Source organism: Mesoplodon densirostris, chromosome 14 (genome assembly GCF_025265405.1).
Source record: "Mesoplodon densirostris isolate mMesDen1 chromosome 14, mMesDen1 primary haplotype, whole genome shotgun sequence".
NCBI classification, from domain to species: Eukaryota; Metazoa; Chordata; class Mammalia; order Artiodactyla; family Ziphiidae; genus Mesoplodon; species Mesoplodon densirostris.
In genome coordinates this window covers 2479466-2504484 of record NC_082674.1, presented here as the reverse complement: position 1 = coordinate 2504484, position 25019 = coordinate 2479466, and the positions used below count along the sequence as shown (strand labels likewise).

General features: G+C 52.3%; 1 protein-coding gene across 4 annotated transcripts in view; it reads left to right on the top strand.

Annotated features, from left to right (window-relative positions):
• Positions 1-25019, top strand: part of EIPR1 (EARP complex and GARP complex interacting protein 1) — an 88044-nt gene that overhangs the window by 45671 nt on the left and 17354 nt on the right. For all 4 annotated transcript variants that reach the window (XM_060117640.1, XM_060117639.1, XM_060117641.1 and 1 more), the window contains 2 exons: positions 5610-5766; positions 21053-21152. In XM_060117640.1, coding sequence (XP_059973623.1) covers positions 5610-5766; positions 21053-21152 — 257 coding nt within the window. The remainder of the gene's footprint in view (positions 1-5609; positions 5767-21052; positions 21153-25019) is intronic.

The window sequence follows — 25019 nt, the reverse complement described above, 5'->3', positions numbered from 1 at the left end:
TTGGCCATTCTCCATCCTCCAAGGCCCCTGGGCCCTTAATCCTGCTTCAGAACGCCTCTGTGTCCATTTCCGTGTGCCCAAACCCTCCTTGGGGCTGAGGTCAAGTAGCTCCTGTTCCCAGCACCCCTTCCTTTGGCCCTCCCCCCTCAGGGAAGGCGTCTCCTTCCTTTAGCACCTCACCTGGATCTCTCAAAGCACTTGCCGATCTTGACCTTGTATTACTTAACCATTTGATCGTGTTTTGCATCCTCGTGGGCAGCGTCTGTGTCGGACTCGGCTCCGTGCCTCAGAGTCTTCCAGTCCTTCTCTTCTGGGCCTCTGACCGGTTGGCCTCCAGCCTCGGGTGCACACAGAGAGGAGGGGCAGGGCGGCTCTTGCAGCTCTGTGTGTCGCCCCCCACCCCCACCCCCACTGCCATCGTTTTCCCAGCCACCCTGAGTGCAGCTGCTTTGTAGCCACTGCCCATAGTGGGCTGTGCTTGCCCAAGCCCACCCTTTTGTAAACCCTGCTCAGGCTCTTTCTCCCCCTGCAGCCAATTGGCCATCCGTGTGGGCACAGGCGGGCGCTGGTGGGGGATGTGTGTTCTGTGGTCTGTGCCCTCTGGGCCTGCCTGGCTCTGTGCCCTGGTGGGTACGACTGAGCTCTTGCAGGAGTGATGCTCGGTCAGTTGGTGTCCTGCGATCCATGCATCAGGGCCCAGAAACACGGTCGGAGCAGTTTTTCAAAAGGCATGTGACTTGTTGGAAGCCTGGGGTCCCTCCGTGAAGCCGATGCTCTACCGTTTCTTCCACCATCTTCCACACCAGCAGGTCCCCCAAACGTGCATCCCAGCCCAACCTTGCTGACAGCCCTCTGGCCCTTACCCTACCGGCAGCAGGCGGCCGCCGCATCCCCTTGTGGCTGGGCGGGCCCAGCATTCCCAGGCGTGGAGGGTGGAGCGAGCGGGGCACCAGCGCAGCTCTGGCGAAACACACCCAGGATCCTCCTCACAGAGGCGCAGGTGGTTCCCAGGCCTCTTTGTTCTCTGGGGCAGGAGAGAACGTTCGGGGGCAGCGTCCACAGGTCCTGTCCCTGAGGCCGAGGGAAGCTGTGAGCAGGTAGGGCTCCCCCGTCGCTGGGCTGATGGCCGTCTGCGCTTGCCCGCCAGGGCCCACGGGCTTTCTGCAGAGGCCAGAGAGCGGATTAAACAGGGCCCTGGCGCTCCACGCCCTGGTCCTTAAAGTCGGCGCACATCGCTGCCGCCCTTTGGTGGGGTGGGAGGGCACTTTCTGAGGCTTCCACCCCCTGACCGCACAGGCCACGGCGGGGTGGGTGTTCTACCCGCTGCCATGTCAGGCCCATGGAAATGACGTATGTCCGGGCGGGTCTTCAGGCCCATTGGGTCTGCCGTGACCTGTCTTTGTCCATTCATTGCCTGGCCCCCAAATGTCCTCAGTCTAACAGGGGGACAATGGGACGCTTTCGGTTCAGTGGACCTTGAACTGCCAGGGTGTGGCCCTGTGCCTGGTGTGTGATCACCAAGTAAGCAGCACGAGGTCCCTGGGCGAAGACTTGGGGAATCGTCTCAGTACACACCTGCCCTGGTGTTGCGGGGTTCTGACTGCTGGGCATCCGGCCATATTTCCGACAGTGGGTGCCGTGTCTGAAACTGGCTCAGACCAGGCCTGGGTAAAGGACACGACTTTTAGTGGGGTTACTCCCCTCAGCCCCCTGCTCACTCACTCTTGTTTCCTTCTGCAGTTGTGTGGACTCCTGCCTGCGTGTACGGGCAGCCAGGGCTGGGTCGGAGGGCCATCTGTTTTGCCCCTTGCAGCACCGTCTCCTGTTGTCTATCAGCCAGTTGGCCTTCCTTGGCTGGTAACCTGGCCTGTTGGTCATTAGGCTAATTGCTGGCCCCTGGCTTCTGGCAGTTACATACATACCATCACCAGGCCACTCTTGCTTTGGGGCCAGGTTTAACTGCTGGAGTCAGAGAGCGGCCACAAAGCCCGTTACCAACAGGCCACGCGTTGTGACAGCCTCTCCTGAGAGTGGAATTGCTGGTCACCCGGTATGTGGATGTCCAACCACCAAAGTGTTTGAATTATTTTACACTGTTTCCCACAATCCTTTGAGGGATCTGATTGCTCCACATCTTTGCCAATACTTGGTGGTGTTGATCATTTTTACATTAAATTTTAGCCGTTCTGGCATGTATGTAGTGTATCTCATTTTGGTTTTGCTTTGCATTTCTCCAGTTACTGTTGATGTTGAGCATCTTTTCTGGTGCTTGTTGACCGTTCATATGTTTTCTTTTGTGAAATGTCTGATTCAGTCTTCTGCCCACTTTTAAAAACTGGGTTATTTGTCTTATCATTAAGTTGTAGGAGTTCTTTATATATTCTTGTATCAAGTCCTTTATCTGGATACAGACATATTTATTCTGAATATTTTCTCCAAGTTTTGCTTCATTTTTAAAGCAGTGTCTTTCCAAGAGCAGCACTTTTTAATTTTGATGAAGTCCAATGTCTTTTGGTGAATAGAACTTCTTAATTATAAAGTAGTCTGTTATTGGTCTTTTCCTTTGTGTTTAGTGGTTTTTCTGCCCTGATTAAGAAATCTTTGCTTATTGAAGAGTTATGAGGATATTCTATTATATAGTCTAGAAAACATTTGTATGATTTTGTCTTTCTCATTTTGATCTTCAGTCTATCTGGAGGTAGTTTTTGGGTGTGTTGTGAGGTAGAATACAGCTCGTTTTTTTCATGTGGCTACATTGATAAAATTGATCCAGCATCGTTTATTGAAAAGACCATCCTTTGTCCACTGCAGTGAATGGCATTTTGTTGTAAATCGGGCGACCATATCTGTAAGTTCTATTTCTGGATTCCATTTTCTTTCTCTGGGCTATTTATCTATCTGTGTATCAGCAGTAAATTAATATCAGATTGTAAACCATCCAGTTTTGTTCTTCTGCATGACTGTCTTGGCCATCTGGGCAGTTCACGTTTCCATGTAAGTTTTAGGACTTCAGAATCAGGTTGTTGATTTCTACCAAAAAAGAAAAAAAAAAGCCATCTAGAACTTTGGGGTTCAAGGGCTCTTTACAGAAGTGAAGCTTCCCATCCTTGAACATGGTATGCCCCTCCATTTACTGAGGCCTTTGCTTTCTCTCAGCAGTATGCTTCATTTGGCACCTCTTTAGTTTGAGATATTATTGGATATTTCATTTTTTAATTCTATTGTTAATAGGTTTTCAAATATTGTCTTTAAAATTTTTGTTGTTAATCTATAGATACCAATCGAATTTTATATATCACCCTTGTGTCTAGCAATTTTGCTAAATTCCCTGTTTTATTTCTAACGTCTATACGTGTAAATTCTCTTAAGTTTTCGATACAGATAATCATTAGCAAGTAACAGGATTTTTATTCTTTTCACGTTCTCATATCTTTATTTTGTTTCTTGCCATACTGAAATAGTTAGGACCTCTGGTGTAACGTTAGCTACAGGTGGTAGCACAAAGCATTCTCGTCTCATTCCTCTTCTCAAGAGGAAAGCATTTAACTGTTCACCCCCCGGCAGTTATGTTTGCTGGGTGAGCAGGCAGCTACAGGAGGAGTTACTTTCCTGACACATGCACAGAATTCTCAGAAGAAGGAGCCGTTCAGTGGGAAATCCACCACTAGTTGCTTCTCCCGCACACTAGTTTCCCGCACACTAGCTGCTTCCCGCACACTAGCTGCTTCCCGCACACTAGTTGTTTCCTGCACACTAGTTGCTTCCCGCACAGTAGCTATTTTTGCTGTGTCATCTTCTGTCATGTTGTGCACTGCAGCCACAGTTCAGTTCTCGTGTTATCAAGTCCCATCACTTTTCAGATTAGAAATTTCTTTTTCTGTCGTTTAAGGAGATTAGTATAATCTGTGCCTCTACTGGGTGAATGTTTCGGACATTTGCTTATTCTTTCCAGCTTATTAAAGTTGCCAGCTCTCTTCAGTTAGTTCTTCTCCTGTTTCAGGAGTTCCACTGCCAATCCCATGGGCTCTACAGCAAGACTGTGGAATTGAAAATCTCAGCAAAAAAATCAATTTCTCTCGTAGACAGAAGCTGTCCTGAACTACTTTTTCATGGTTCAAGGTGGATGTGTTAACATTAAATTTCATGTAGTATACATGATTCTTTTTGCTTTAAGCTGCAATTCCATACTCTCTCAGACCCAGTGAAGTATGTGGACTGAGCACTGAGATTGGGATCAGGAAGCCCTGGTTGAAATCCTGATCCTTCTACTGACGATTTGATCGTGGGTAATAATGGTATTATGATGACAGTACCTGGGGAGCCAGGCATTTTGCCCGTTGTGTTCACTGCTGTATTTCTTGCTTCATTAGTTGGTGTTTAGATTGGAGGACCATGTATCTAATAAGAAGTGGGACGTTTTCAAATGTACTCTAAGGTCCTTTGTTTTTTTTTTTCTTATTTCTTGGGGTATTCTTTCTTTTTCTACAATTCTTTCATATTCTTCACATGATACCAATTGACGATTTAATGCTGAAGCCTGTTCATTGTTTTATTATCATTTATTAAAGACCATTTTTTAAAGGGGAAGGTGTTTAGCACATATGCGGTTTAGAACTAAATGGAAAGCAAATTTTGAAAGGGTTTACATTTAGGAATTTATGATTCAGTTTTTTTTTGTTGTTGTTGTTGTTGTTTTTTTGCGGTATGCGGGCCTCTCACTGTTGTGGCCTCCCCCGTTGCGGAGCACAGGCTCCGGACGCGCAGGCTCCGGACGCGCAGGCTCAGCGGCCATGGCTCACGGGCCCAGCCGCTCCGCGGCATATGGGATCCTCCCAGACCGGGGCACGAACCCGTATCCCCTGCATCGGCAGGCGGACTCTCAACCACTTGCGCCACCAGGGAGGCCCTATGATTCAGTTTTTAATCACATAATATTAAATCTGTTTCTTTTTGTTTTGTCTTTTCATCTTATTTTGTGACTTACTGAAAAATTGTTTTAAAAAAAAAAAAAAAAAGTTGTTTAGAGGGCAGAGACCTAGAGCCAGACAGGTTCCTGAAAAGAGGTGACCCGCCTCTCTTGTCTGTGCTCAGTGCCCCTGTCCACAAAGTGGCTTTGCGTCACCATTGGGTGCCAGACTGCTCTCCACCAGGGCTTAGCCTGTGGCATCCGGCCCGCACTCATCCCCTCAGTGGACAGGGGCCTGCGCCAGCCCTGACACCATTTAGCACGTACGTGTGAATGCAGCGTGTGCAGGGCACTCAGCCCCTGTGCAAGGTGCTCTCACAGAGCTTTCAGGGAAAATCCAGTTAATGCCGCTCTTAGACCCCAGCTGCACCCGTGGTGATTATATCTTTAGCTGCGCCCCACCTTCATTTCACTCCCTTTTTTGAAGAACTGTTGAAGAAGAACAGGAGGAAATCGATTTTGAGGAAATTAAATTTTCTTCTAAAGCAGGATGATGTGTTGGAACAGTGCAGGGGAGCAGGGGCTGGAGCCGCCCGCCTGGTCGGCGTTTCGAGGGGCAGGGGTGCGGGCCCGGGGCTGCGTGTGCGGGCGCCGTCTGCAGGGTGGGTGGCCACGCTCTGCTCACGTCTCCCTTGTCCCTCAGCTGCAGACGGCAAAGTCGTGACGTGCGCCGCGGTGTGGAGGATGCCAGCGGAGCTGGAGCCGGGCGGCCACGAGTCCCCAGAGGATGCAGCGAGCCCTGCACACGCCCTGGAGCTGCTCTGTCACCTGGGCCCCGCGGCCCATGGCAGCACCTCCTGGTAGGTCCCGCCCCTGTGTGCCCTGGCAGGCTTGGAGGCAGGCGCCCACCACAGAGGCCTCTCTGCTCTCTGAAGAAGATGGCATAAATTGCTTGCTTCCGCTCTCTCTTAAGTGTCAGTTGTTTCCCAGATGAGACAAATCTGTGGACACCCTGCTGCACACGTACTGAGAAAAGCTGCATCTAGATCCTTTTCTTCTAAAGTCAGTCTTGCCTGGTACCTGCCAGGAGGATGGCAGTCAGGTGCCGTACAGTACTTAAGCGCTGCATTGCTTTTTACCTCATAAACACACCTTCACTCAGCAATCCTATGCATAAATTAACTTACTTGTTACCTTGGGTTGAAGGCTTATGATGTCTTCTTCTGTGGACCAAGTGTGGACGCCCCGTGTGCAGGTCGCGCTGTGCCCCCAGCCCTCCGAGGCTTTGTCCTGCATTTATTTCCCCAAATGTCCTGTGCAGTCTCAGGACGGAGGGACGCCACCACCATCCCTTAGGGCTCCCAGGCCCCTGGCTGCCTGCGTGCGGCGGTGGCGGGATTGCTGTGCCCCCCATGGGAACGCACGGATCCTCCTCACACCACTTAGGGCTCACTTGTCGAGTCGCCGAAGCCTTGGCAAACTCAGGAAGCCGTGCTTTCTAGAAGGGGCCGTGGGAACGTACTCTTGTTATGGGTGTTTACGGTTACAACGGTAATTGTTTTACTTAATACGGTCCCACTCCCACATGCGCATGCGTGCGTGTGCTTGTGCGTGCATGTGCGTGTGTGTGCATGCACATGAGAAAAAGCCTCCGTGTAGTCACTTCTTAGTCACCCCTACCAAATAAACAAGTTTAATCCAGAAGGTATTTATTAAGCACCTGCTGCACACGCCTGCCAGGCTCCAGGGACCCAGGGTGATGGGTCAGGGGACGTGGCCTCGAGGAGTCACGGTCTCTCGGGGAGGCCGTGGTGTAAACATCTAACCGAGACCCAGGGCAGGTGGGAACCACGCTGGAGTCATTATGAACCGTGTGCCGTGGGCCCCCCGAGGAGAGAGTCCCTAATTTTTACTAGAGGAATTGATGACGGAGTCTCTGAGGAGGTGATGTTTGGAGCCGGGACTTATCCTGGTCCCCACCGTCAGCTGCGTTTGGAGGTGGGGAGGGCGGGGGGAGCAGAGCTGGGGGCCTGCGTGGCCAGGGCCCTGGGGGGCCTCCGTCTGTCGGTCTGTGTGTGGAGGTGGTTAGCAGGCGCCAGGTCGGGCTTGTTGCTTTTTCCCGGGAGGCCGGCCATCCGCACAGAAGGGGTTGTCCTGCCCCCTGAGAAACTAGCAGAACAGCGCTGCACACCACACAGAGCTGTTCGGAGCCCACGTCTCAGGTGGCAGCCCTGCTTCCCCAGCAAACGTTTGCACGTGTGTGTGTGAGTGCAAGAGTGTGTGCACATATGTGCGTGCACGTGTGTCTGTTCCAGGAGCTACCCCGGCACTGGGGAACGGGTGAGTGAGACAGTGCAGACCGGCAGTCATTTCGGGCGAGGCCGGCATATACAGGCGGCGTCCATGCCTTTGGCGAGTGCAGAGAGGGGTGAGCGCCGGGAGGGGGCCTGCCCCTGTGGACGAGGGGATGAGGGGACGAGGGGCTAAGGGAGGGGCCATCGTCCGCTCCCCGCTCCCCACCTGGGCCCAAATGCTCCATCAAAGCTGCCGTCGTGGGGGAGCAGGCCGCGCCCGCCCACGGGCATCGTCGGGAGGTGGATGCAGCGCGCCCGCACTCTCGCCGGTGAAAGGGAGCATGCTGGGAGGTGAGTGTCGGTGTCTAGACCCGTCCTCCTCGGAGTGTCCTCGGAACGCCGTTGCTCCCGACTTGCTGCTCCTGTTCAAAGTGCTTCTTGAAGTCTTTTTTGTTATCCGTTGCATCGCTCTGTGTCTTTGACCTTTTCACCTGTGGCTGCAGGTGCGGTTATCGCAACAGCTCAGAGAGACCCTGCGTGCCCGCCCGTCTCCCCCAGCGGGGACCCTGCACCACCGCCATCGAGGCAGCCCACAGCCCCACGCAGGTTCACGTGTTCCGCACCCACGCCTGTGTGTGCCCTGAGCTCCCTGCATCTCATCACGTGTGTCAGTCTGTGTAGTCATCACCACGGTCGGGGCACAGAACCAGGATCGCTCAGGCCACCTTGTTGCGGCCACCGCCGCCCCACCACGCCCCGCCCTTCATCCCGGGCCGCCGTGAGCCCGCGCCACCCGGTGTGCCGTCACCGGGAGAGCATGCTGCACGTGGAGTCACGCCGTGTGCATCTGATGGCGGCTTCTGCATCATCGTCCCTCCTTCCTTCTTACTCTGAGTAGGACTCCGGGTGGGGTGGACACAGTCCGTGTAAGTGTTCCCCTGTGGAGCATCTGGGTCCCCGGCTCCGGGCTGTTGTGCGTAGAGAGCCTCTGAACAGTACCCTGCTCACCTAGGTCTCCACTCCCCTAGCCAGGTGCCTGGGGGCAGCTGCTGGGCCACGCGGCACAGTGTTTAGTTTGGTGGAAACGGCCGCGCTTTGCTCCAGAGGGGTCGTGCCAGCCGTGTGTGCTGGTCCAGTCTCGGCATCCTCATCAGCACGTGGGGTTGTCGTGCCTGTTCTTTTAAGTATCCTCGGTGGTGTCAAAGTTTCATTATTAGATAGGGAATATGAGTTTTGGAGATTTAAGTCTGGTGGATCTGTGGAGGTGAAAGACACTGTCTGTGGTCAGACATGAGGCAGTCGGTGTTTCGTGTTCACTTGCGTGCTTTCCTTTTGGCTTATTGTTTGTGCCGAGAGCGGTTCCAGGAGAGGGGCTCCCAGGAGCTCTGACCATCGGCTGCTGCTGGCCAGAAGGGAGTGTCCAGGCACGCCACACAGTCCCAGTGCCCTGGAGTCGCAGCTGTGCTGACAGGCAGAGGTGTGGGGCTCCTGTCCTCAGGGACCCCCAACCTCTCCTGCTCTGGAGCGGGGGTGGGGCGTGGGGTAGACGGCTCCCACATCTGCATCGCAGCAAGCAAGGTCAGCTAGCGCACGGTGGGTCTCTTGCGCTCACCTTCCCCGAGGTGGCCGTAGGGTCACTGGAAAGTCACCTGTTTCTGTAGATCAGGTCTCCATTCCTGAAAAGGAGGTGACATTTCTCGTTGTGCTGATGGCAGGGTCTCTGGAATGTGGTACTTTGCGTGGCTGTAAATAAGGCAGTGAGGGGGCTGGTGTAACGTACCCCCCAGACCCTTCCGGGCCTGACTCCCCGGTTTCGCCCTGTGGGGACACAGGTCCCGACTTGGCCTGGAGGGGCTGCCCCGTGACCTGCAGCACTCAGCTCCTCTGGGTTCAGTGCCCCCTCCTCAGAGAGGTCCTTCCAACCATTGTCTCCGAAATGATCACTGCTCCAACCCCACTCACGCCTTTCTGTCATTTTACCCAATCTTATCTCATCATAGCAGTCACCACCTCCTGACCCTCCCCTCTCTGTGCTTGTGCTCCTGCGTCTTTCTCTGTAGCCTGCGCTTCCTCTGGGCAGGGGCCTGTCAGGATGCAGGCTGAGTCCTGTAGCCTGCATCAGCACCAAGGACAGTGCCTGGAGCACTCCACCCGCATGTTGAGTGAGAAAAGGAGCGAATTGGGGCCGCAGAAACGATGCTGAGTCAGGACTGTGACCGGGCCGTCGGGGGTTTGCTTGCATCGCCTTGTCATTTCTCACAGTGACCCTCTAAAGTGGGGACCACTGTAGGTAAGATAACTGTAGGCCAGAGAGAGGAGGAGATCGCGTCCAGGGCCCCTCGCTCCTCGGGGGAGTGACTGGGCCTCACAGCTGGGCAGTCTGGCTGCAGGAGCACGCCTGCAGGACGAGGACTGGGAACCGCCTGTGGCCGTCACTCTGTGCTTTGGAAGTGGTGTCAGGCGCTGGGAGTATAGACGCATCTTCATCAGAATAAGTTTGGGGAGTGTTCATGCATCTTCCTGCTGGTACCTTCCGGATGATCAGTGTAAACGACTTCTGTTCTCGAGGGGACCCCCTCATTTTGCGGATACTAGAGTCATCGTCTTTTCCGCATGCTTCTCCTCTCCCTCCTGGTTCGCTCCTGCAGTCGGCGTAGTGATTGTGGAAGAAACGGTGGGCCTGGGGTCCATGGCCCTGGGCTCTGCCTGCAGACCTGTAGCTAATTCACGGCATCCCTTTGGCGAGTCAGGTCAGTTTGGGCCTCATCCCCTCGTCTGTAAAACGGGTTGAATTCAGGAGTCTCTGATGTTCTTTCCAGCTCTAAATTCACTGGATGCAGTGAGCTCTCTTTCACACCTGCTCAGTGCCATGCGCCTTTCCCTGAATCTACTCATAACTCGTGACCCTCTTTCCACTCTGCCTGTCGCGCTGAGGTGAGGGGCACTGGCTGCTCGGCTGCTCAACAGACGCACGGCCGTGACCACGCCGCCCACGTGAGGTCCTCCTGGGTGAAGTCAGTTCAGCGGGTGGCGGGCTGCCTGCAGGGCTTGGACTGAACCATGAGGATGCTTGTACCGAACTGTGGTCTTTTCACCATTTTCAGGGTACCTCATCCCGTCATACTCCAGGTTATGTATATTAGCTGCCTTAAATCCTTTTGGAAGGATATGGGATGTAGATAAGTAAAATTAATACAATTTTACCTTGTTATGTTGAAGACACTGAGGTGAGAGTTCGTCCTAGTGTCACACGTGTAGTTGACACTTCCTCCCTTTTCGGGGGTAGGTGAGGAAGGGCTGCTGACAACTCCCACTTCGTGTGCTGTGTGCTCGTTCTTCTCTGGAGTTCGGGGTCTCCCGGGGTCAGCGCTGACGCTGACTGGTGATGCGTTTTATCAGCACGTGCGGCGTCTACATGGACAGTGATCTGGGCACGTGGGGGGCTGCAGACCCACAGAGCTCTCTAGGGCCTCCTGGCGTTACACCCCTGTCTCCTGTGTACACCGGCGTCTTTTGGAGGCCCGGTGCAGGGGAGGTGTTCCGGAGCGCGGCGGGTAAGAGCAGGAAGGAGGTGACGGTTCTCTGGCACCGGCTCCCTATGAGGTAGGGGCTGTATCACCGCAGAGATCGGCCCAAGGGCTGATTGGCCACCACAGTGTAGTTTTGTGGCTCTCCGTCTCCTTCTGATGGTGAAGAGGCTCTCCAGCTGCTGAGGAGTTACGCACCTTGGCTGTGGATTAATGCTTCCTGCTGGAGAGTGGAAGCAAAGTCAAGATAATGGAAACACGCACCATTTCCCAAGTGGTGTGTCGGGAGCAGTCATACAGATTGCAATGTTCCACGGCCGGTGAAAATCTCCTTAAGGGAGAAATCACTAAAGTCGGAAACCAGCAGCTTTGGGGGATGGAAGCGAAATCAGTGGCAGTCAGCTGCAGCCCCTCCTCACACACCCTGCCCCCCCAGATTGTGGAGGGGCCGCGACGGGCTGGGTTAGCCTCACTACGGGGCACGTGCCGGGTCTTTCTCTGCTGTCCTTGCAGATGCCCGTGGCACTTGCACAGTGACTGCCGACCTCTGTTTTCTGGGGAGAAGATACCTCTGCAGTGCAGATGGAGGTAAATATCACACTGGAATGCCAGGCCGGCTGAGAGGGTCAGGAATTCCTGGGAAGCGGGTGTGCATGTTACCGTTCTTATTAGAAGAAGGAAAAAGGGCTGTAAGCTTTGGTGTTGAGCTTAGAGAGGAAAGAGAAGAAAAGAAACTTGTGCAGGTCTCCAAATACTTGAGGTGGTTTGGCCAGAAGAAAGGATTTGGCCTCCTCTCTGATTTTGTGTTTCTTCTTTTCACTTAAGTGTATAGAACAGTGTAAGTTGACTTGGGTGAATGTTACAAAGAGTAAATTCAAAGTTATCGTTGATACCTTTCCAAAGTTGTCTCTGAGGATACATAAGAAAAGATGTTTGAAATTTTCAGAGATCTTACGGTATGATTCTGCTGCCAGTGACGGTGGAAAGGTCTCTGTGATTATGACAGTGTCATCACAGAAGATTTATCAGATTTTATAAGGTCCAGGTTTGTGCTTTCTGGTTTCATCCAACCTAGATGTACTTAGGTGTAAGGTTTTTAAACTGGAGCCCTGAAGTTGCTTCCCTGGTTACTGGCTCACTGCTGAAGTGGTCCGCTAGCTTTAAGAGAAGCCTGGAATGAGGCCTCGCATCCCTTACGTTGTAGGAAAAGAACAGTCAGTGGTTTTACAGGACAATATAAAGATGTCTTCCTCTTTCACTTTGGCTAGAGTCTCATTTGTCAAACGGGGATGGTCGTCAGAACCACCCTGGCGCCTTGTGAGGGTCATTGAAGCTAAGTATTAGGAAGGGGGTGATGAGGAAAAAATAGTAAAGTGCACTGTACAGATACAGCTTATCTAGGAAGAGTCAAAATACGAAAATCCGAACGTACGGTGCAGAGTACAAATAATTATTTATATTACAGGATAAATTCATATTCTTTTTGAGATCGTAGTTCAAGTTTCCATTAAATACTAGGGTTCAAAGTGTGTTTCAGTTGGTTCTCTCATGAACCCAAAGGGTCTTTCCCAGAGCATGCTGGGCAGACATACACCATTGTATCCAGTGCGATAGTTTAGGAGAATGTATTTTTTGAAGTTCTGTTTGTGATTATTTAAACTTGAGGTTTAAATAGTTAAAAAATGTAAACCCGAAGGACCACTAACTCTGCCTGGAGAATTTTAAGCTGTAGTCGATTTTTCTTCTGCTGTTTGAGAAACAGCGTGTGGGAAGAGGGGGAGAGCAGGGACAGCCAGGGCTGCTGCTTGGGGTTCGGGGGCTGTTTCACGTCAAAATGTGTCATGGCTCCGAGCCAACCCTGAACTTGCTGGTGAGACCCAGGAGCGGAAGGCTTGAGCTTCCTGGGCGCGCCGCTAAGCCGCATGGCGCGCACCCTGCCCTGCACTTACCCTCTTCTCCCTGCCTTGGGTGGAGTCTGCAGTGAGCGGCCGCAGTGGGCCTATGCGAACTTGGACTTCAGGGCTGGGGAGAGTCAGCCGTTCCAGGGTTGAGGGCCCTGCACTGCCCTCTCTGGGGCAGAAGGACAGGACAGGAGCCTCGCCCCAGGAGGGCCAGTGCAGCTGTGTCCATTGGCTCCGCACCCGCCCTGCGCTGTGATAGGCTCTGGGCCCTGGACGTGTCCCGCCCAGGGAGGCTTCTGAGGAGCTCAGGTCCTTCTGCCCACACACTGTCCATGGCTGGGCTCTTAGTGGGAGGGTGTGTTTCTCTTGAGCCATGCACGTGGCTGATGGAAGTGTGTGTGTGCAGGTGAGCAGTGTCAGAAGAAACACAGACTTTCGATAACTAAGTCACCCAGTGCCCAAAGTCCCACAGTCGTCTGTTGTCAGAAAGGGGTACCCGGCAGTGCATAAGCAGGATTCTTTCACTACAAGTATCCGTGTGTCTCGGCCACAGGAAACCTTGCATCCACAGACCCAATCAAAGTGGGCTTCCTGACTTAATGGTGTAACTCTTAAAGTGATCTTTTTTGTTAATCCTTGTAGCATTTATGAAAAGCTATCTTGTGTTCTGCTGTGATTTTTTGGACTTTTGAGCAGGAAGAAATAAACCAGATTGCCAAATCTGTGTATTTTGAGAGATGTATAAACTGGGGAAATAATGTATTACATTCTTTTTGTAAAGGGTTTTCAAACTTTGACTGGTAACCACTGATATAATCACCAATGACTTAGTAGAGGCGTTTCTGCCTCGGGGTTTTCCCTTTTTCAGTGCAGTAGTGACTGTGGGTTCCGGAATGCCCCGGGAACTAGTGGTCTTGGCCCAGCCCTCGCGTGCTGGCTCTTTGGTTTCCGCAGCATGTGCAGCCGTCTCCCGCCTGTCGTGTCGGGGTGGTTTCCGTCCTCCTGGCAGTTATGCTGCCCTGACGGCCCCACTTCCCACCCGAAGAGGCTGCAGGGAATAGGTAGGATATGTCAGTTACGTGAATTAAAATTAATTTTATATTGAGGTTGTTTTAAGAGTTTCTCAGTGTCCTTTGAGTGTCCTCACCCCAGGTGCCAAAATCCAGAGTGTGAATCTTTCATTTTGGAGTCACTTATCTGAAGAAGAGATGTGTGTGTTTTGTTTGATCAGCATGAAACCTGCCAGATGAGAACCATGTTCCTGCCGTTAGGTCCTTGTTAACCGCCTCAGAGAAGTTTAGATTTGTTTTTAATTGGGGTTTATTTGCAGAAATGGCCCTTTTCTTGTGTTTTTCCCTCACTGATTACTGAAGGGATATAGAGTACGTATATTAGGTGTATGCTACTTTGTTCAGGACTTGTTAATATAATCTTATATCCACTCACATTCATGGGTAGAGTGTGATGAAGCAGAAACGTGGATGATTTTTATGAACAAAGAAATAAACTTAGTTTGGAGTAGCAAGTATAGCAGAAATTCTGGGGTATTCTCCTGTGTTTACAGCACTAGTTTCATGGTGATGAACCGTGACGCAGTAGAATTTCCTTTCTGTTTTTGCACTTTGCACACTCCACTTGTTCCAAACACTCGTGATCATAGGGGTTGCCCCCTGTAAGCTCGCCACACTTACTTTCGGATGTGTCGCCCTGGGTAGACAATAAATAGAAGCTTTGCTCAGCAGTTAGGTCCCCTGTGATACATGGCGTCTCATTTGGCAACAGTGCTATGTGCACCTTGGGGACCCTCTTCTTTAGGAGGGCTCCCGATCCCACGGCTGTGTTCACTGTCCGGGGTTGATCCCACCCGGAGAAGAACCCACAGAATTAGTTTGTTGCAGCTTCCACGGGAGCAGAAGTTATAGGACAAAAGGCAAATATATGAAAGGAACGAGGTGAGAGAAACTAAGACCTGGGAAGCCAGGGTGAGGCTGACAAGGCGGGAGGCGAGGGTCTGGACGCATCTCGCCAGTGGTAATCGTGAGGGACTGTCCACATCAGGGACTGTGCACCGATCGGGACCCACCATCACCCCGCTCGGCGGCCTGGAAAGTGCACTTAGTTTTACTGGTTGATCCTCAGTCCTGCTTATGCTTGATGCATCTTTCAGTCACCCCCCTCTTTGTGTACGTGTGGGGTTTTGTCTTCTTTTTCTTATCATTCTTAATAGTGAGCTGCCCAGACTCACCCCTAACATTGGGGTTGGCAGACGCACGTCCCGATCAGAGCCTCTACCGGACGTGCTGGGCGCTGGGCCCCCGTCTCGTGTTTTTAGAGCACCTCTCCGAGCTCTGTGGTGGGAGCTGGTGGTGCGGCAGCAGTGAGGCTCTGGAGCGGGTCCCATACCTGGAAGCGGTGTGTTTACCTCTCCCTCCGTGCTCTCCCTGAGTCCCCACACCTGGTTTACACGGATCCCAGGAGGGAAGATCCGTGGGCTTTCTCACCATCCCAGGACGGTTGGTGGCTTTCTGCTTAATCTAGTCTTTTTCAAGGGCAGTTAACAGACTGTTAGTGACATAACTCATATACGTTTTCTGAAGTACCTCTTGTTTCCTCTCCTTTTCTACCTTGGGCATCTCTGGTCATCCAAGTAAATATGACAAGGTTAACTCCTGTAGCAGGGAACAGGCAGACATGTGCCCTTTCCTTTCAACTGCACGTAAGTCAGAGATTACACACTTAGATCCCCTCAGAAGTAAATGGCAAATGCTCAGAGGCACGCCTTAATTCCTGAAGATTCTTCCGTGTGGATCTGCCTTCCTCAGGACACATAGAGGCTGAGCCAGAATGGCCCAGCTCAGGCAGATGTTGCATTAGTTCCAAAAAGCCCTTAACTCCAGCTTGCCCAATGCTCTTTTATGTGTGTGTGTGTGTGTGTGTGTGTCTGTGTTTGTGCCTGTGTGTATGTGCATGTGTGTGTGTGTGTGCATGTCTGTGACTCAGAACGAGGGAGACGAGCTTTGGAACAGACTTGGGCATCTTTCTCACCCATCCCCCCCTTCCCCTTTGTCCGCTTATTTTGAAGCTTGGATCCGAGTCCCAGCTCTGGGGTTTGCCTGGTCTCTGCTCACTGCAGCCAGGGCTCCGTGGGGAGCAGCTCGGGTGCCCGGAGCACAGCTGCCCGGGGGCCGGAGGGGGGCTGACACTTGCCCGGCAGTGCAGGGACCTACGCCGTCCTTGAGGGGAGCCAAGGTTGGGGCGAAGATGCTGAGAGACAAAGAGAATGAGAATATGGGGGAGGCTTCCCATTTCATGTATTGACCTTAACACAGTGCCGAGCAGAAGCCCTTGGCGCAGGGCCCGGGCACTGGGCTCTTGAGCCAAGTCACTGGTTCCTGGGTCGGTAACCCCAGACCCTGGAAGGTTCTCAGACCCCAAGGGGGGGATCATGATGCGTGGCTCACTTTTGGACAAAGACCACCAGAGGAAAGCCTGGGTGCTGCTGAAAGTGGGGCTGGTGACTCAGGACCCCAGCTGCTGGGAGTGAAGAGCAGACAGTGAAGCACCATTGAGTTTGGGCGCCTTTCAGGGCAGGTGCAGAGCTGAGTTTCTGAACGCTCTCGCTCGAGGATTTTTTCCCTTAAAATAAATCTCCATGGAATTATTTTTGGTGCATGTAAGGGTGATAATTTTAATGTTCCAGGCAAATTTCAAAGTAAGCTTTATGGTTTTTCGAAGGGGAGCTGTTGCATTTGGGGTGGACAGTCTTTGTTGTGGAAGGCTGCTGGCATATTAGGGGACATCCAGCAGCCCTGGCCCTCCCAGTCATCAGGAAAACTCAAAAGTGCCCCCCACCACCACATACCCCTCGAGGGCAGTGCGGTCCTCAATTTAAGAGGCTCAGCTCTAACTGCATCTGATAATATATATCTAGGACTTATTCAACACCTACTGTGTGCAGGCACTGTTCTAAATATCACCCTGATCTTCACAAACCAGTACTGTTGACTACTTTTACACTGCTGTTACCCCCACTGGACAGAGGAGGAAATCAAAGCGCTAGGAGATTACGGCACCCAGAGCTGGGACTCCCACTCCAGCAGGCTCGCCTCAGACTCTGAGCTGACCTAATGCCCCTCACTGTTCTGGGCCATCTACCTTAGATGCCGTCTGTGTTTTCAGTTGTGTGTGTGTTTTGTCTGAGTGTGTTTAGTCTTTAAAAATCCTTAATTCTGAAAAGTGAGATGTTTCTTTGGGTTAACAAGTCATCACTTTACCTTTCTGGAAGGTTCTTCCTGTGGATACGCTTGGGGGTTGCTGCATGGAACCACTTCTCAGATGCGTTTGCATGTGTCTTGGTAAAGATGCGTGTGTCATGGGGACCAAGGCACCATAAAGAAACAGTGATTATCTGCTTTGTTTTTCCCAAGTGTGTCAACACAGTAAGTCAGTATGATTAGCTGCTTTTTGTGTGTGTGTGTGTGTGGTACGCGGGCCTCTCACTGTTGTGGCCTCTCCCATTGCAGAGCACAGGCTCCAGACACACAGGCTCAGCGGCCACGGCTCACGGGCCCAGCCGCTCTGCGGCATGTGGGATCTTCCCGGACCGGGGCACGAACCCGTGTCCCCTGCATCGGCAGGCGGACTCTCAACCACTGCGCCACCAGGGAAGCCCCTGATTAGCTGCTTTAACTCGAGGTGTCAGGCAGTGTTCCTTCGTCACTTTGCCTAATGGTGATATTGAAGCTAAGGAGCTTAAAAACGATGAGCTCTCAGGCCTGGTCGTGACCTGTGGTTCTGGAGTCAGCCCTTGGTTGGAGGCTCAGCCCTGCCTTTCACAGCCACTGCATTTGGGGCAGGCCACTCAGCCTCCCAAGTCTGGCCCCTCCTCTGTGAGTTGAGGAAGGGAAGGGGACTCCCCTCGTGGGCTGTGGTGCAGCGGACGGAGAGGAGAGCGCCGGCACCCTGCCCCGGGAGCTGCCTGTCATGTTGCTGGCACCCTAGCCCTGGGACCCAGGGCTCTCTAGGCAGACAGCGCCCTTTCTCCCCACACGTCCTCACGGGAAGTTGCGCTGGAAGGAAGGCCTGCAGTAAGACTTCAGCTTTCCGGCGGGGCTGGGACGGTGTGGGTCAGACAAGGGCTGTGCCCAGACACTTCTGTCTCATCGAGGTCCTTCTCCACATCCGGACCAAGCGCCGATGGGGCCGTGTCTGCTAGGGGCCCAGATTAATAGCTCGGAGTGATTGCTCAAAGGGAAGGGCTCTGTCTTGTCTCTGGTAATTTTGTTCATGTGTATTATAAGCCTTTACAATTTTTACTTTATAATAAATGCAACAAATCTTTACTTAAGATTTCTCATCACTTGGAGTTGAAACAACAAGTCCATTTTGAGCCTTATTCAGAGAATTTTAGTTCCAGGAGCACCTAGAGTTTTCTGTTATTATCAGGTGCTTTCAAAAACTAGGCGGGTCTATGGCAGGGACCTGAAGAACCTTCTGCCTCTTGCCAGGTACCTCCAGAAGTCACGGAGAGGTTTTGTTGCTTGGGGTGGGCGTGTGTGTGTGTGTGTGTGTGTGTGTGTGTGTTTTCAAAGCATACTTCTGATGAAACATCCTCTGTAACTAAAAGCAAACTGCTGATGTGCGCATGGTGGTAGCTCCTGACCTTCAGACTGGTAACGGCTGGAGTGATGCCACCGTAATGCCCTATTGGAACCATCTTTTAAAGTCATCGTGATGCTTAGTCTGCTTTTAGGTCTTTGAAGAGAGAAGTAATAGGTAGATGGTCTCAAGGATTTTCCCTTTTTTTCTTTTTTGATACACGTTTCCCAAGGAGAAGTTTTGACTTGTGTGTCAGCCTTAAGATGTTCTAAGTTACTAGTGGAAAACGTACATGGACTTAAACTGCCCAAGGATTACTTTGCTGAAATTCTTAATTCTCATTTTAGGAAAGAAAAAGCCCTTTTTATGGCGATTCCAGTTCCTCAGGCTTGGTACCTGAGGCCAGCTAAACTCTGAGGTTTTAGACTTTTATGGAGCACGTGGCCTTGTGGCTGTGGGATGGCCCCCTCCCCTGGGGTGGGGCTGTCTTCTCCCGAGTCAGACGTCTTTATTGCTGGGCAGAGCTTGGGAAGAGGTGTGCAAGCTGGACCTTCTCAGCTGTCACCTGCCCATCTACTGGGACAGGGCCATGGGTGACCCTCTACCAGGACAGGGCCGTGGGTGACCCTCTACCAGGACAGGGCCGTGGGTGACCCTCTACCGGGACAGGGCCGTGGGTGACCCTCTACCAGAACAGGGCCGTGGGTGACCTTCTACCAGGACAGGGCCGTGGGTTGGGCGACCCTCTACCAGGACAGGGTTGTGGGTGACCCTCTACCAGGACAGGGCCGTGGGTGACCCTCTACCAGGACAGGGCCGTGGGTGACCCTCTACCAGGGCAGGGCCGTGGGTGACCCTCTACCAGGACAGGGCCGTGGATGACCCTCTACCAGGACAGGGCCGTGGGTGACCCTCTACCAGGACAGGGCCGTGGGTGACCCTCTACCAGGACAGGGCCGTGGGTGACCTTCTACCAGGACAGGGTTGCGGGTGACCCTCTACCAGGACAGGGCTGTGGGTGGCCCTTTTCTTCCCTCTCTCCCTATTTTGCATTTTTCCTTGGTGTTCATTGTCAGTTGTCTGAACTCTACATAAATGTCCCCATGAAAACAGGCTACCAAGAGAATTTCAGTCAGCTTGCTCCAAAGATGTGTCTTAAAAATTAGAATTGCCGGGCCTCCCTGGTGGCGCAAGTGGTTGGGAGTCCGCCTGCCGATGCAGGGGGTGCGGGTTCGTGCCCCGGTCTGGGAGGATCCCATGTGCCGCGGAGCGGCTGGGCCCGTGAGCCATGGCCGCTGAGCCTGCGCGTCCGGAGCCTGCGCGTCCGGAGCCTGTGCTCCGCAGCGGGGGAGGCCACAACAGTGAGAGGCCCGCATACCGCAAAAAAAAAAAAAATAAATAAAATTAGAATTGCCATTATCTTAACAAAATAGCAGCCACAGATTTCAGTACCAGATTTCTTGGTGTCTCTTCCAGTTATGGTGTTTCTTGTTTACTAGATATTGTGCATTTTTCTTTGTTATTATTAGAAAAGATACAGTAAGCTCTTCAATACAGGAGTGATGTACTGTGAGAGCTTTGTGTGTGTTTTTAAACTATAAATGAGAAAGAAATTGTAGTTTTGAATTACATTATTGTGATAAAAGTAATAATAGCTCATTGACAGTCTTGAAGAATGGTATTAGGGAGGGGCACCCAATCAATCAGTATTGTATTCTGTGTGAAAGAGAAATTGTGAGGGTCTCTATCGATGTCTTCAATACTCAGGTGTTTGAGGATGTGAAATGAAATTCTCCTCTTTATAAGCACTTAAGAATTTCATCAGGGAAGACAGAAATTCACACTTGTGATCAAACTGAAAAATTTTTGATCTCTTCATGGTTTTATCACAGAGATGATGTGATTTTTGTCTTTTGTTATTCAAATATGTATCAGTTAAGAAGGTTTTGGCTGCAGGTAACAGGACACTGTGGCTCACATAGGCTGAAACAGAAGGCTGTTATCTGACATCTCAGGCCTCCTGGGTACTTCAGGGCTGTGACCTCCCCACCCCCCGCCCCACACTGCTCTCAGCTCTGCCCTCCCAGGAGGTGGCAGCGAAAGACATGGGCATCCTCTGCAAAATCACACTGTCCACCTGTGCCTCTTCAGACCCAGTGCCCAGCAGGCCCCCTTGTGTCTCTGTGGCCAGAATTGGTCAGCTCTCCATGCCTCAGGCTCTGGGAGAACCTGTCAGCAGGGTCTCAGCTCCAGCTGCCATGGCGAAACACCACAGCTGGGGGCTTACATGACAGAAATGTTGATTTCTCACAGTTCCGGGGGTCGGAGGTCTGAGATCACGGTGCAGGTGAGGGCTCTGTTCCTGATTTGCAGACGGCCGCTTTCCCACTGTGTGTTCACATGGCAGCGAGAGAGAGACAGAGATATAGAAACAAAGACAGAGATATATAGGGAGAGAGACAGAGAAATAGACAGGGAGAGACAGAGACATACATATAGAGAGAGACAGAGAGCTCAGGAAACTCTGGTGCCAGCCTCTACTGGGCACTAATCCCATCATGGGGCCCCACCCTCCTGACCTCATTGAACCCTAATCACTGCCCAGGTCACCCCCCCAACACCAGGTGACTTTGGGAAAGGACACAGACTTTCAGGCCACAGCAGAATGGTAGCCTGGTACTGCACCATGTCATTGCAGAGCTGTTGACAACACTCCTGATGACAAAGGGCTGGGCAGAGGCTTTGCTGAGGGCCATGTGTAAGAGCTCTTGGCCTCAAGGTGGGACTCTCACACGTCATGTAATGCTTTATCCCCTCCTTCCTCAGTGTCGCGTGGGAGCCCGCGGGAGACGGGAAGAGAGTCATCTCATTGGCTGACAACCACATCCTGCTGTGGGATTTGCAGGAAAGCTCCAGCCAGGCTGTGGTGAGTAACAGGAATTACACAGTTTGGGTTTTTTGTATCTTTTTAATTTGACCTTTCAGCCAAATTCAGAATACACTTCTTGATCATACATGTTTAGAATTTTAACATTGTTCGTGAAATAATTAATGAACAGACTGAATCATCAGTCAAAGAATTGAATGATTGTCTCTTTCAGGCAAAAACTGTTTGGGATTCAGGCCTCAGGGCCATGTACAAATAGGACACAGAACCCTGGATGTTGACAAAACTCCCCCCTTTGGCCATGATTTGTCCAAAAGAGTTAGCAGGATATCCAAAATTATAGTCTTCCGTTTCAAGTATAAGTCTTTCTAATGAATGGATTTTCAATGTGTATTTGGTTAAACTCATCTTTCAGGTAGGAGCAGTCATGTAGGCAAATTTCCTGGTTGTGAAAATAATGGTTGACTGTGACCCAGTGACCTTTCAGCCTGCCCTCCTTTCATTCACGTGTGTGCACGGTCCTGAGGGTGTAGCTGTCAGGCACGTCAGCCATCTGTCCACGGGGACGCTGGAGCCCTGGCCTGCACACAGACTGTCTCTCCGTCCCGTCTCCACCCGTCCTGTCGCGCACCCACATGTCACCCTCAGATCCTGCCACCGAGGCCGAGAGTAGCTGTCTCTGCAAGTTCCCAACCAGAAGGTTACGTCTCTCTCAACAGGCCTGTTCGTTCCCAGACCTGTTTAATATTTAGCAGCAACCTTCTTGGGAACCAGTTTGGCTTTCAAATATTCATCACTTTGAATGCTTTGTCCTTCATGGAGTAAATACTCTGCCAATTAGTATATTTTCATATATGATCCCTTAAAGTTTCCTCTTATAAAATGTGTTTTTTGCATGCATTCATAATTTCATTGCATTTGCATGTCAAAGCGACAACTTTAGAGAGAAAACCAAGACATTGGAAATGAAAGCTTCTAATGCCACCCCCTCAGTTGGGCCTGGGGCCCACCTGCCACGGGCTCATGGACAGCGTCTCTTGGACAGGTTTCTTCAGTGAGCTTGCATCTCACCTTATCCACTTGTTCCCGGGATGCGTGGTCAGCACTTTCCCCTCGTGGTACCCACAGTGTTCGTAAAGCCTATCTTCACCCTCTGGGTGAAGAGATGCGTGAGTGGTGATTTATCACTGTCGATACGTGACCCAGAAGGCAGACCCTTCACAGTATGGGGTATCCTGTCTGAGTCTTAAAGCTGCATTGTCAGAAGGGTGTCTCCCAGGCTTCAATGTGAACTTAAGAGTATAATACTTCAGGAAAGAAATCACTATTTTTATTAAAGTTAAAAAAAAAAAAAAGACACATCTCTGTATCATGGAGTAGAACAGAAATTTCACCCTGACTTTCAAGCTCAAGCAGGGAACTCGAAGGAAACTGGCTGCCTCCGATTGTCCTCGTGGCCCCCGCAGGTCTGGGCAGATGCTTGCACAGTCCCCCACCTTCCAGGCGGACTTGCGAGGCCGTCTGGGCCAGAGTCCAGGGGCCCCTCCCGTCCACTAGCTCCAGCCTACCTCTCGGTGGGGTGTTCCTCCAGACTGCACTTCAGGACAGAAAGGGACAGTGCTCTCCTATGAAAGTGCCGGGGCTCGAGGCAGGCTCGGGGCGGGGAGCCTGGTCCTGGTCCAAAGGATGCTCGGGGCCGGCTGAGCGGCTGCCGCCCCGCCCGGCAGGAGGCACCAAGGGGAGCCGGTGGCGTTAGGATTAAGTGGCTCCCAGGGCCCCGACTTTGCGGGCCCCGTCCTGTCATCAAAGCGTGAACACTTCTTCAGACCCTCAGTCATCTCAAAATGACTTTATGGTGGGTGATTAATCTGTAACTTATTTTCTGCAGAGACCAATTTCGTTTTCTCTCCCCCTTTTTTATCTGCTGTCAGCAGTTTTGTCGATACCACTTTGCGACCCTCGGCTGGAGTATTTAATACTGAAACCTTCCTATCGATTTCGACCGTCTTCATACCCGGCTCCTCAATTTTTTTTCTTATTGTTTGAGGATATTGCCTTCTGCGGTGAATCTAATCTTATGCTCACTGCATCATTACCTTTTGCAATTAAATTGGAGGCTCTCTGCCATTTATAATCGTTAGTGGAGCCCAGGGGAGGCCTGAGGCGGAGGTTCCATGGGGTCCTGGACCCCAATGAGGGCCAAGGCGGAGCCTCCCTGTTTGGGTCTGTGCGCGTGCATCTCTGGGTTCTAGCTCCTTTCACTGGCTGTGGAAAGAAGCAGCTTCTCCTGAGGTGCAGGGGCGGCAGAGCGGGAGGAAGGGGGCCCGGTGTCACCCACTCAAGGTGCAGGCCTGGGGGCAGCTGCCCACAGGAGCACTTCTTTGAAGGGAGAGAACGGGCTTCAAGGACACAGTGTGTTTTCAGAAATTCGTAGTCCAAGGTTTACAACGTACCATAGGAGGCCCGAGCACAGGCAGACGCGGAGCAGGCGGTGACCGGAGACCATTCCACGCAGCCGTGCCCGCTGAGCCCGGAGCACAGGACGTGCTTGCCGTCTGGGCACAGAGCACTGGGCGCAGGCTGAGCCCCTTGGGACCAGGGCAGAGGCGGGTCGGGCCTGGTGGTGCGGCCCGGGCTCCCCGCTTCCTCGCCCGTGGCCCTACCTCCCCCGGCTTCCTGGGCTCCGAGTGTGGCCACAGAGAGGAGGGAGGCTTGCTCAGCGGGACCCCGGTCAGAACCTGCGGCGCGGTCCTGGCAGGCTGGGTGCCCGCAGCGCAGCCAAGGCCGCGTGGCCCCGCGTGGGGGCTCGTCTCTGCCTCCGCCCTGATGGCCGCGGGACACACCCATCCTCCGGACGCCCCAGGACCAGGGCCTCACTCCCGCCCCCGAGACAGCAGGGGTCTGGACAGCAGCCCTAGATGAGGGTGCGTTTCTGTCACTCAAGCCCCTGGTCCCGTTGGGAAAGCAGATCCTGGTGTCGCCTCCCTTCTTCTTCGCAGGGCTGAGGTTTTTCTTTTTTCAACAGACTTTTATCTTTTAGAGCAGTTTTAGGTTCACAGCAAATTTGAAGGGAAAGTGCAGGGATTCCCCATCCCTCCTTGCACAGGCCCGGGCAGACAGGGCAGTTACTACAGTGACGAGCCCATGCTGACCTGTGGCCGTGCGTCTGCAGATCTGGACACGTGTGCTGACACGTATCCACCATTACAGATTCATACAGGGTGTTTTCACTGCCCTGAAACCCTCTGCCCCACTGGCCCTCCCTCCCTCTAAGCCTGTGGCAACCACTGATCTTTTTACTCGCCTGCAGTTCTGCCTCTTGCACAGTGTCCTAGAGCTGGGGTCGTACAGGGTGTAGCTTTTACAGGCCAGCTTCTTTCTCTAGTCATTGCAGGTAAGGTTCCTCCGTGGCTTTTCATGGCCTGACAGTTCGTGTGTTTTTAGCGCCGAGAGATATTCCGTTGTCTGCAAGCTTCTTCTTTTTGATAAAGTTCAGTGTATGAGTTTTACAGATGGTGCCTTGGGTGTCAGGTCTGAGGACTCTGGGAACAGCTTTGGATCTTGAAGGGTTTCTCCTGTGTTTTTCCCTAAGGGTTTTACAGTTTGCATTTTACATTTCAGCCATGGTCCTTCGTGAATCGGTGTTGGTAGACAATTCCTGTGCCCTCTCTGGGGACTCAAGCGAGGACAGAGTCTCGGGGCCTTCACTGTCCTGGGTGGGGTGTCTGTCTGGAGTGGAGCAGTTGTCGAGAAGTCTCCTGGCCCCTGGGCTGCAGGGAGCAGCATTCCTGGAGCTTTGGGGGTCTGTCCCCAGGGAAGTTTCTGGGTTGGGCCCCATGCGGGAGAGAAAAAACAGACCCTCGACTCTGTGTGTTCCTCGTGCCCCAGGGCCCTCCCTGGTCAGCC